The 12,894-nt window shown below is 42.5% G+C and overlaps 1 protein-coding gene across 1 annotated transcript in view; it reads left to right on the plus strand.

Annotated features, from left to right (window-relative positions):
* Window positions 1–12,894, plus strand: part of sim2 (SIM bHLH transcription factor 2) — a 92,201-nt gene that overhangs the window by 52,782 nt on the left and 26,525 nt on the right. The window contains exons 6-8 of the mRNA XM_063049791.1: window positions 7,316–7,515; window positions 8,213–8,319; window positions 11,996–12,143. Of these exons, the coding sequence (XP_062905861.1) occupies window positions 7,316–7,515; window positions 8,213–8,319; window positions 11,996–12,143 (455 nt within the window). The remainder of the gene's footprint in view (window positions 1–7,315; window positions 7,516–8,212; window positions 8,320–11,995; window positions 12,144–12,894) is intronic.

The raw sequence follows: 12,894 nt of genomic DNA on the forward strand, positions 1-12,894 counted from the left end.
CGGCAGCTCAAAGACCAGTGTTTGATTCCCGTCACAGTCTGTAAGGAGTTTGTACGTTCTCTTCGTGACTTCCAAGTGCTCCAGTTTCCTTCCACATTCCAAAGGTATTGGTTTAGGGTTAGATAGTTGTGGGCATCCTATACTGGCACCAGAAACATGACAACACTTGATTTGATGCAAGCACATCTCTGTATGTTTCAATGTACACGTGACAAATAAAGCTGATCTTATTTTGGGCGGCACGGTAGCACTGCGGTTAGCAGTGCCGCTGTCTGTAAGGACTTTGTATGTTCTCCCCGTGATCAGATGGGTTTCATCCAAGTCCTCACACATTTCAAAGTTATGTGGGTTACTAATCTAATCGGTTACTTGGTTAGCGTGGGCTCGTTGGACCGTGCTGTCTCTAAATAAACGATTGAGAGCAATTCTTGTGGAGGTGCTCTCCGAGAGGCGTAGGGAGAAAAATGGAGGGGATGAGGAAGGGGATGGCGGTGCATGACATTGCGTGAAGTTGGATAGGTGTGCGTCAGTGACAGGGTTTAATTTGCCAAGAAATCAAAAAATTCCATTGAGATCATTTGGTTAACGTGTCATCTGTTCCAAAAACCATCACAACACACTTATAAATCATCACAGCAAAGACTTATGAAGTATAGAAAATCATGAGAAAGAATTAATATCATTGATAATAATAAGAGGCACAGACTGAGTGGATAGACCATTCTTTTTCCCAGGGTGGAAATGGCTAATACGAAGGGGCATAATTTTTAGGTGATTGGAGGGAGGTAGAGGAGGGGTGCCTGAGATAGGCTTTTAATCAGAGAATGGTGGGTGTTTGGAATGCACTGCCAGAGGGGTGTAGAGACCCAAAGATTAGGGACAATTAAGAGGCACATGGATGATACAAAATTAGAGGGCAATGCAGGAGGGAAGGGTGAGACTGATCCTGGAATGGGTTAAAAGGTCAGCACAATATCTTGGGCAGAAGAGCCTGTACTGTGCTGTACTGTTCTATGTTCTTCCATTGATTGTACAAAATGTTAAATGTAAATAAAATAATAACCAAAGTTCAAAGATCAAAATTAATTTACTATCAAACTGCACATATGTCACCATATACAACCCTGAGATTTATTTTATTGTTGACGCACTCAAATAAACATAAATAAATCCAATAACCATAATGGAATCTATGAAAGACTGCACCAAGACGGCGAACAACCAATGTGCAGAAGACAACAAATTCCGAAAATACAAAAAGAATGCAATAGTCCGAAAGTTCCTAGCAATCGACAAATGAGCTTGCTTGCCTAAGCCCGTACCTCAGGTTTTACCAGCTTGAGCTGAGAAAAAATAAATAATAGTAATACTATAAATACAAACCTGTTCTAGTTTTAAACAGAATACCACAAATTACATTATGACTGATCAGTTACTACAGATAGAGCAATCCGTAATAACTGTCCAGATATAATAATACAGGGTAAACCAGGGGTCCCCAACCCTTTTTGCACCGCAGACCGGTTTAATATTGACAATATTTTTGCAGACCAGCCGAGGGGGGGTGGGGAGGGGGTGGCGGGAGCACGGTGTTCAAGTAGGGTTGTCAACTTTCTCACTCCTAAATAAGGGACAAAAGTAGTAGTCAAATACGGGACACTTGTGTTTACCCCGAGAAAGACTACCATGACCATGAAGCCTTGAACGGGCACCTGTGTGCGCATGCGTGTACGTGCTGATTTTTTTTCTACAAATCAGTTTTGGCTTAATCTTCCCAAGTCTGTTAAGTGAAACTACACTGTACATACATTATTTCTACTTTATATAAGCTGTGTATTTATCATATCATTCCTGCTTTTACTATATGTTACTATATAGTTAGCAATCTTGTCGTGAGAGGCCCCTTGGGTAAGAGTGACCATAATATGGTCTTACTATATGTTACTATATGTTACTATATAGTTAGCAATCTTGTCGTGAGAGGCACCTTGGGTAAGAGTGACCATAATATGGTGGAATTCTTCATTAAGATGGAGAGTGAAATAGTTAATTCAGAAACAAAGGTTCCAAACTTAAAGAGGGGTAACTTTGAAGGTATGAGACGTGAATTAGCTAAGATAGACTGGCAAATGACACTTAAAGGATTGACGGTGGATATGCAATGGCAAGCATTTAAAGGTTGCATGGATGAACTACAACAATTGTTCATCCCAGTTTGGCAAAAGAATAAATCAAGGAAGGTAGTGCACCCGTGGCTGACAAGAGAAATTAGGGATAGTATCAATTCCAAAGAAGAAGCATACAAATTAGCCAGAGAAAGTGGCTCACCTGAGGACTGGGAGAAATTCAGAGTTCAGCAGAGGAGGACAAAGGGCTTAATTAGGAAGGGGGAAAAAGATTATGAGAGAAAACTGGCAGGGAACATAAAAACTGACTGTAAAAGCTTTTATAGATATGTAAAAAGGAAAAGCCTGGTAAAGACAAATGTAGGTCCCCTACAGACAGAAACAGGTGAATTGATTATGGGGAGCAAGGACATGGCAGACCAATTGAATAATTACTTTGGTTCTGTCTTCACTAAGGAGGACATAAATAATCTTCCAGAAATAGTAGGGGACAGAGGGTCCAGTGAGATGGAGGAACTGAGCGAAATACTTGTTAGTAAGGAAGTGGTGTTAGGTAAATTGAAGGGATTGAAGGCAGATAAATCTCCAGGGCCAGATGGTCTGCATCCTAGAGTGCTTAAGGAAGTAGCCCAAGAAATAGTGGATGCATTAGTGATAATTTTTCAAAACTCGTTAGATTCTGGACTAGTTCCTGAGGATTGGAGGGTGGCTAATGTAACCCCACTTTTTAAAAAAGGAGGGAGAGAGAAACCGGGGAATTATAGACCGGTTAGCCTAACGTTGGTGGTGGGGAAACTGCTGGAGTCAGTTATCAAAGATGTGATAACAGCACATTTGGAAAGCGGTGAAATGATCGGACAAAGTCAGCATGGATTTGTGAAAGGAAAATCATGTCTGACGAATCTCATAGAATTTTTTGAGGATGTAACCAGTAGAGTGGATAGGGGAGAACCAGTGGATGTGGTATATTTGGATTTTCAAAAGGCTTTTGACAAGGTCCCACACAGGAGAGTAGTGTGCAAGCTTAAAGCACACGGTATTGGGGGTAAGGTATTGGTGTGGGTGGAGAATTGGTTAGCAGACAGGAAGCAAAGAGTGGGAATAAACGGGACCTTTTCAGAATGGCAGGCGGTGACTAGTGGGGTACCGCAAGGCTCAGTGCTGGGACCCCAGTTGTTTACAATATATATTAATGACTTGGATGAGGGAATTAAATGCAGCATCTCCAAGTTTGCGGATGACACGAAGCTGGGTGGCAGTGTTAGCTGTGAGGAGGATGCTAAGAGGATGCAGAGTGACTTGGATAGGTTGGGTGAGTGGGCAAATTTATGGCAGATGCAATTTAATGTGGATAAATGTGAAGTTATCCACTTTGGTGGCAAAAATAGGAAAACAGATTATTATTTGAATGGTGGCCGATTAGGAAAAGGGGAGGCGCAACGAGACCTGGGTGTCATTATACACCAGTCATTGAAAGTAGGCATGCAGGTACAGCAGGCGGTGAAAAAGGCGAATGGTATGCTGGCGTTTATAGCGAGAGGATTCGAGTACAGGAGTAAGGAGGTACTGCTGCAGTTGTACAAGGCCTTGGTGAGACCACACCTGGAGTATTGTGTGCAGTTTTGGTCCCCTAATCTGAGGAAAGACACCCTTGCCATGGAGGGAGTACAAAGAAGGTTCACCAGATTGATTCCTGGGATGGCAGGACTTTCATATGAAGAAAGACTGGATGAACTGGGCTTGTACTCGTTGGAATTTAGAAGATTGAGGGGGGATCTGATTGAAACGTATAAGATCCTAAAGGGATTGGACAGGCTAGATGCAGGAAGATTGTTCCCGATGTTGGGGAAGTCCAGAACAACGGGTCACAGTTTGAGGATAAAGGGGAAGCCTTTTAGGACTGAGATTAGGAAAAACTTCTTCACACAGAGAGTGGTGAATCTGTGGAATTCTCTGCCACAGGAAACAGTTGAGGTCAGTTCATTGGCTATATTTAAGAGGGAGTTAGATATGGCCCTTGTGGCTACGGGGATCAGGGGGTATGGAGGGAAGGCTGGGGCGGGGTTCTGAGTTGGATGATCAGCCATGATCATAATAAATGGCGGTGCAGGCTCGAAGGGCCGAATGGCCTACTCCTGCACCTATTTTCTATGTTTCTATGTATTATTTTAGGTTTTATGTGTTATTTGGTATGATTTGGTAGGTTATTTTTTGGATCTGGGAACGCTGAAAAATTTTTCCCATATAAATTAATGGTAATTGTTCTTCGCTTTACGCTATTTCCGCTTAAGCTACGAACGGTTTCATAAGAATGCTCTACCTTAGCGGGGGAAATACAGGACAAGGGCGATCCCATATGGGACAAACCAAATTAGCCCAATATACGGGATGTCCCGGCTAATACGGGACAGCTGGCAACCCTATGTTCAAGTTCAACAGTGCATGACAGGGAATGAGGAAAGGTGCAGCTGACTCTTATCGTTTCATATCACCAAATCATATCGTTTCCTCGCAGCCCGGTAGCAAATGCTTTGCGGCCCGGTGGTTGGGGACCATTGGGGTAAAAGAGCAAGAACAACTTATTTAATAGATATAGCTATTCCAAACGCACATAACTTACAGAAACTATTAAGAGAAAAACTCCAGAAATATGCTGAATGAGAATAGGAAATTGAAAGACTTTAGAACATGAACAGGGTATATTTACATTGTCCTGACTGTAATATCTACAACTGGTATCATCCCAAAGGCACTACATAATAACATTAAACAATTTGGGCTAAACAGTAATAACTATGTAAATCTTCAGAAAGACACAATACTAAAGACCTCTAGAATAGTCCGAAAGTTCCCAGCAATTGACAAGTGAGCTTGCTTGGTTATGCTCGTACCTCAGGTTTTACCAATTTGAGCTAAGAAAAAATTAATAATAATAATAATAAATAAATAAGCAACAGGTATCAAGAACATGAGATGAAGAGTCCTTGAAAGTGAGTTGATAAATTGTGGGAACAGTTCAATGATAGGGCAAGTGAAATTGAGTGAAGGTTCAGGAGCCTGATGGTAGAGGGCTAATAACTGCTCCTGAACCTGGTGGTGGGAGTCCTGAAGCTCCTGCACCTTCTTCCTGGTGGCAGCAGCAAGAAGTGAGCATGGCTGAAGTGGTGGGGATCCCTGCTGATGGATGCTGCTTTCCTGTGACAATGCTCGTGTAGACGTGCTCAGTGGTGGGGAGGGCTCTACTAGTGATGGGCCTGCCCATATCCACACATTTTGTAGGATTTTCCATTCAAGGGCATTACCATACAATGTAATTCCTTTAAAGTTAATTATATTTTACAACATTGCTGAGAGTGCCAAGACATTACAGAAATATGGAACCAAACTACCTTCCAAAAAAAAAAATGGGAATTTTGTTCTGATCTCATGGGAAAACTCCGAAGTGGCTATTTATTACTGCACTCTACATTATCGATTCTTATTGAGCTGCTGTCCTTGGCGTGACATTTCCTCAGAAGCTTAGGAGCCGTCATTCATCAGACAACATTCAATCATCTGTCCATAGTTATCCAAACATCCTGTAATCACATTCTAAATCATAGGTTTATCCAAGGTCCTATTTAAAGACCCAGCTTAGATTTTTTTGGTGTGCATTACCCTCTTTTAATTTTCATATTGACTTCTTTCCTGATCAATAGAGTGATTTCATTCTTTGTGGGAGTATGGACTAAAGTTTCTCCACTAATAAAAGCACAATCATCATGATAACAAGGCATGTGTGTTCTTGGTATTCCTACCATTTCCACTACAGACCAACGTGACATGGATGGCAAACACATCCATTGCCTTCTTTCCATAATGCATTGTCAGGAGGCTTTAACACCGGTGCCCAAGAACAAAACAGCTTATAGAAAGTTCTCTGGCAGACGCTCTGTCTGCCAGAGAAAGCAGGATCTCCCAGTGGCCACATATTTTAATGCCACATCCCATTCCCATTCTGACATGTCTACCCACGGCCTCCTCTACTGTAAAGATGAAGCCACACTCAGCTTGGAGGAACAACACCTTATATTCCGTCTGGGTAGCCTCCAACCTGAAGGCATGAACATTGACTTCTCTAACTTCCGCTAATGCCCCACCTCCCCCTCGTACCCCATCCGTTATTTATTTTTATACATACATTCTTTCTCTAACTCTCCTTTTTCTCCCTCTGTCCCTCTGACTATACCACTTGCCCATCCTCTGGGCTTTCCCCCCTCCCCCTTTTCTTTTCTCCCTAGGCCTCCTGTCCCATGATCCTCTCATATCCTTTTTGCCAATCAATTGTCCAGCTCTTGGCTCCATCCCTCCCCCTCCTGTCTTCTCCTATCATTTTGGATCTCCCCCTCCCCCTCCCACTTTCAAATCTTTTACTAGCTCTTCCTTCAGTTAGTCCTGACGAAGGGTCTCGGACTGAAACGTCGACTGTACCTCTTCCTAAAGATGCTGCCTGGCCTGCTGCATTCACCAGCAACTTTGATGTGTGTTGCTTATAAAAAGTGGTGGATACAGCACAGCTCATCACAGGGAAAGCTCTCCCCGACTTTGAGCACACCTACAAGGAGTGCTGCCGTCATCCGAGCCATGCTCTGATTTTGCTGCTACCATTGGGTAGGAGGTAAAGGAGCCTTAGGTCCCACACCACCAGGTTTAGGAACAATTATTACCCGTCAACCACCAAGCTCCTGAATCAGCATGTGGAGAACTTCACTCACCACAATACTGAGCTGATCAGTAAACACAACCTATGGACTGACTTTCAAGGACTCTACAACTCACGTTCTCTGTATTATTTATTTACTTATCTTTTTGCACATTGGTTGCTTGTTAGCCTTTGTGTGTAGTTTTTCATTGATTCTATTTTATTTATTTGTACCAATGCCTGCAGTAAAATAAATCTCAGGGTATTATTTGGTAGCATATGCATATTTCGTTACTTTGAACTTTGACTTGCCCTCCTTTAGAAAATCCCTGTACTGAAAATATTGTCAGGCATTAATATAAACAGAACTTGACTGCTTAGCATTATTTAACGAAGTTTCTACTCTGAGATTTTTGAAAGAAATGGATCGATTTTAAAATTTAATTTTTCTGTACATTTAGATAGTTGCACTCTGCATAGTTCAGCATCTCATCTTCCTCCTCTGTAGGTGATCCACTGCAGTGGGTATTTGAAAATCCGCCAGTATGTGTTTGACGTATCTCTCTATGATGGCTGTTACCAGATTGTGGGACTGGTGGCTGTGGGACACTCACTGCCGCCCAGCGCCATCACTGAAATCAAACTTCATAGCAACATGTTCATGTTCAGAGCCAGTCTAGACCTCAAGCTCATATTCTTAGACTCAAGGTAAGAACCTTAATCTGATAAAGGCAAGTAAGAGTTAGGACGATTTAAATTCTTTATTGGTTAAAATTCTAAGGGCAGTATGTCTAAGGCAGGGGCTCCCAGCCTTTTTTAAGCCATGGACCCTTACTATTAACCAAGGTGTCTGTGAAACCCAGGTTGGAAAACCCTGGTCTAAGGCTTAAGCATGTCACCATCTCATTCCTTTTACTTACGAGGATGCATTTTGTGGGGAAACATCAAGAACACGCAGGTCGATGGGGACAGGCAGATTAAATATTTGGCATGGACTAGATGGGCCAAAAGGCCTGTTTCTGTGCTGTAGTGCTCCATGACTCTAGTTTACTGAGTTATTCTGGTTTAGCTCCTGGGTGGCAATTCATCAGAGATAGTGATTGATATAAGGGGAATTGCAAATTAAAGAGAACACTTATAAAACACTCCAAAACAATGTAACAACACACTCTCTTGGCCATCCTGTCTGCTGCTGCTAGACTCCAGGCGGACTACTAAATCAGAACACCCAAAAGTGGATACAACTTTCTAACCACTGGTCTGCTTTGGCTAATATTACCTTCCCACTTTTTAAACTGTACTTCCCAGTGTATAAAGTCCAGGCTCCCATGGACAATGTTTTATCTCAACTGATTGCTCCATATGTCATTTCAATCAACTTACAATTTTTTTCTACTCTGTGCAGAGTTGCAGAGTTAACTGGATTCGAGCCCCAGGACCTGATAGAGAAGACGTTGTACCATCATGTGCATGGATGTGACGTTTTCCACTTAAGATATGCCCATCACCTCTGTGAGTAACCAGCCTTTCATTTGAAATTATACCCATTCCAGAACAATTTGCACAGGTCAATTATTATACATAGATAACATTAACACCTTGCTAGCTGATTTTAATCCATTGTGTTCCTCTTAGTTTATAACATATAGGTCTATACTTTCAAATGATCAGTTGTTGGAATAAGCATGACATGGTTTTAACTTCCAAACATCAAAAACATCTGATGTTGGAAATCGGAAATAAGAACAAAACTGCTGTTGGTCAGGCAGCATCTGTGGAATGAAACACAAAGTCTGAAGACACTTCATCCGAAATGGGTCACTGGATCTTTACACTCACACAGTTTCCCTTTCTAGAGATGCTGTCTGATGTGCTGAGAGCTTGTCAGACTTTATTTTAACTAATGGACGTGGTCAGTCTGAGTGAGGTGGGGTGCAGGATGAGATGGATGTGCTAGCAGAACTTTGCCTTCTGTCAAAAGATGTATTTGAGTTTAACAGCTCTTGACATTCAACAGCATTTCATCAAGCCAAACCAAGTAATTAAGGTTTATACTCCTTGTACTGCCTCAATAAACACGTGCGATGAAATCATCTGTACGGATGACATACAAAATAAAGAACATAGGAAGACCATAAGACATAAGAGAAGAATTAGGCTATTCAGACCATCAAGTCTGCTCCGCCATTCTATCATGGCTGATCCCAGATCCCACTCAACCCCACACACCTGCCTTCTTCCCATGTCCTATCAGGGAATGATCAACTTCCGCCTTAAATACATGCACGGACTTGGCCTCCACCGCAGTCTGTGGCAGAACATTCCAGAGATTTACTACTCTCTGGCTAGAAAAATTCCTCCTTACCTCTGTTCTAAAGGATCACCCCTCAATTTTGAGGCTGTGCCCTGTAGTTCTGGATAATCCCACCATAAGAAACATCCTCTCCACATCTACCCTATCTAGTCCTTTCAACATTTGGTAGGTTTCAATGAGATTCCCCTTGCATTCTTGTAGACTTCAGTGAGTACAGGCCCAAAGCTGCCAAAAATTCCTCATGAACCTCCTTTGGACTTACTGCCATGACAACACATCCTTTCTGAGATATGGGTCCTAAAAACGTCAACAATACTCCAAGTGCGGCCTGACCAGTGTCTTAAAAAGCTTCGGCATTATCTCCTTGCTTTTATATTTTATTCCCCTTGAAATAAATACCAACATTGCATTTGCCTTCTTTACCACAGACTCAATCTGTAAATTAACCTTCTGGGAGCCTTGCACGAGGACTCCACTGATGTTTGAACCTTCTCTACATTTAGATAACAGTCTGCACTAATGTTCCTTTCACCAAAATGCATTATCATACATTTCCCATCACTGTATTCTATCTGAACACAAGAGATTCTGCAGATGCTGGAAATCCAGAGTAGCGCACACAAAATACTGGAGGAACTCAGCAGATCAGGCAGTAACTATGGAAAGAAATAAAGAGTCGACGTTTTGGGCCAAGACCCTTCATCAGGACTGGAGTCAACTCGAAACAGTGACTATTCATTGCATTCTATAAATGCTGCCTGACCTGCTGAGTTCCTTCAACATGCTGTGTCTGTTACAAAGTACATGAGACAATCATCAACCAGTTACCAACCAATCAAAGTGCAGAGAAACTGTTGGAAATAATAAAAATATAAAAATTAACCACCCTGACCATTGCTCCCTGATTATGTATCCTGTAAACCCCATTGAAACCAAGAAGGTCTTGAGTCTAATGTTAGGTCTGAACATTCAGACTAGACCAAACCCTGTCACTGGACATCCCTGGAGTGGCAAAATGTAAACCTTAATCAGTCACTAACTTCAATGATTGGGGGGAGGGGAAGTTAGGGCAGTATAATGGTATAGCTCATAGAGCTGCTGCCACACAGGTCTAGCAACCTGGGTTCAAACCCTGTGCTGTCAGTGTAGCGCATTCTCATGAACTTGTGGGTGTTTGCTTGCGTCCGCCATTTCCTCCTATTACTGAACGATGTGTGGGTTGGTAGGGTAACAGGCTATTGTAGTTTGTGCTAGTGAGTCGGTGAGTGTTTGTATCTAGGAGGAGTTGAACAGAACGTGAGGAGAGTAAATGGGGATCAGCGTAGGAGTAATGTAGCTGGGTGCTCGATGGTGAGCGTCAACTCAGTGGGCCGAAGGGATGATTTCCGTACTGTATAACACGATGGCTCAATTTCACCACATGTGGAGATCCAAAACTTCCATTTCAGTGGCTAAACCACAGCTAAATGGGGCATAATCCTGTCCAGTGAGTTAAGGAATTCCACAAGCTGGAGATTTGAAAAGAGCTATTAGAGAAGTAATAAAAGTAACTAAACTTTTAGGAGGAGGAACAGTACCCTAAAATAATTGATATCCTTATAATGGGAGAATGTCACTTTGGTTATTGGCCCTGATATGCAGGTGAATACCAGTGCCCGGCTGCACCCACTCTCTCCTAAAGATTAAAGATTAGCTTTTGTCACACATACAGCAAAACATCAAAACATACAGGTAAAGCGTTATTTGGTGTCAGTGACAAACACAGTCCGAAAATGTGCTGGAGGTAGTCCATAAGCGTCACCATACTTCCAGCGCTGACACAGGATGCCCACAACTTACTGAATTAACCCGCATGTCTTTGGAATGTTTGAGGAAACCCACAAGGTTATGGGGAGGATGTACAAACAGACAGAGGCAGGAATTGAAGCCAGGTCACTGACTGGTGCTGGAATAGTGATGCGCTAACCACTATGCTACCATGCAGCCCTAGTCAATGGGCTGATCACTTTAGGTCAAGAACAACCAGATCCCTAACTACGTGCAGACATTCAGTGCTCCTGAACACATAAATGAAGGAAATTGGATTTAGTGTTTTTCGGCACCCGATGACCAGAATGAAATCAGTGGGTCAAAAGACCTTTCTCACGCTGTATGATCCTATGACTCTAATGCTTGTTGAAATAGGCAGACAATAATAATTACCCCTCATTCTATTGACTACAGTTTCCAGTTTAATGCGTGAAACAACACCAGCTAGTCCTGATGAAGGATCTCAGCCTGAAACATCGACTCTTTATTCCTTGCCATAGAAGCCATCTGACCTGTCGAGTTCCTCCAGCATTTAGAGTGTGTAACTTTCCCCATTGCATTTTCTAAAGGTTTATTTTTTTGTTATGTGCCATGTCGTATGATGTAGGCGATCATAGTCTTTGCGTGACCATGATTGTTGTTGGCAAATTTTTCTACAGAAATGGTTAGCCATTGCCTTCTTCCGGGCAGTGTCTTTACAAGACGGGTGACCCCAACCATTATCAGTACTCTGGCGTCAGTGGTCGTATAACCAGGATTTGTGATATACGCCAGCTGCTCACTCCACCATCCGCCAGCTGCTCACTCCACCATCCACCAGCTGCTCCTGTGGCTTCTTGGTGCCCCTGATTCGGGGGCTAAACTGGTGTGACACCTTGCCCAAGCGTGTCCTGCTGACTAGCAGAGGGAAGGAGCTAATTACATTTCCTTTGGTCGAGACATATCTCAACCCCGCCACCCAAATGTAATGCAGCATTAGTGAAGTCTGCAAAGTTTTAATGATTTGAAGTGATAAAAGTTGTTAAATAAAATGAAGTAAATGTTCTTTCTGAATTAATTTGGAAGTGCTGGTCAAAGGGCAAGTCACAACGAAGTACTACAGGCTGCTGTCCAAACATGGAGGATGGGTGTGGGTTCAGAGCTACGCCACCATTGTGCACAATAGCCGTTCCTCAAGACCCCACTGCATTGTCAGCGTCAATTATGTTCTCACGTAAGTAAATGTGTACAGTGTGCTGATCTGCACGTCTGAACTAACATCCAGTAATTTGTACGAATGCAAGAAAATCTAGAATTAGCCCAAGTTCATTCCAGCAGATTATTCCTCACCTTAAAAATATGCAACAAGCAAAAGGATGATGAATGAAAAAAATGAGGGCTAACTTTCAAGAAGGAGTTGAATACACTCTAATAATAAAAGTAAAACATTGCAGGCTTATGCACAATAGTGAAGTAATAGGTCTAATTGAATCTCTCAAAGAGTCAACTAAGATAAATTGGGCCTTGCTGCCCATCATTTCTGCTCATGCCCCTCATCCTCTTTCTCCCATGTTCCACTATCATCTCCTATCAGATTCCTTCTTCTTCAGCCCTTTACCTATTTCACCTATCACCTTCCAGCTTCTTATTTTATGTCTTTCTCCCACCCACCCATCTCCCCTCTCACCAGGTTTCACCAATCACCTGCCAACTTGCTGTCCTTCCCCTGCACCTCATCTTTTTATTCTGGCTTCTTCCCCCTTCCTTTCCTGTCCTGATGAAGGGTCTCGGCCTGAAATGTCTACTGTTTATTCTGCTCCATTGATGCTGACTGATCTGTTGAGTTCTTCCAGCATCTTGTGTGTATTGCTCTGAACTTCCAGCATCTGCAGAATCATTTGTGTTTAAAATTGGGCTGTACACTCAGTGGCCACTTTATTAGGTACACCTGTACAGTTGCTCATAAATGAAAATATCTAATCAGT

The sequence above is a fragment of the Mobula hypostoma genome, chromosome 6, assembly GCF_963921235.1.
Source record: "Mobula hypostoma chromosome 6, sMobHyp1.1, whole genome shotgun sequence".
In the NCBI taxonomy this organism is placed as follows: domain Eukaryota; kingdom Metazoa; phylum Chordata; class Chondrichthyes; order Myliobatiformes; family Myliobatidae; genus Mobula; species Mobula hypostoma.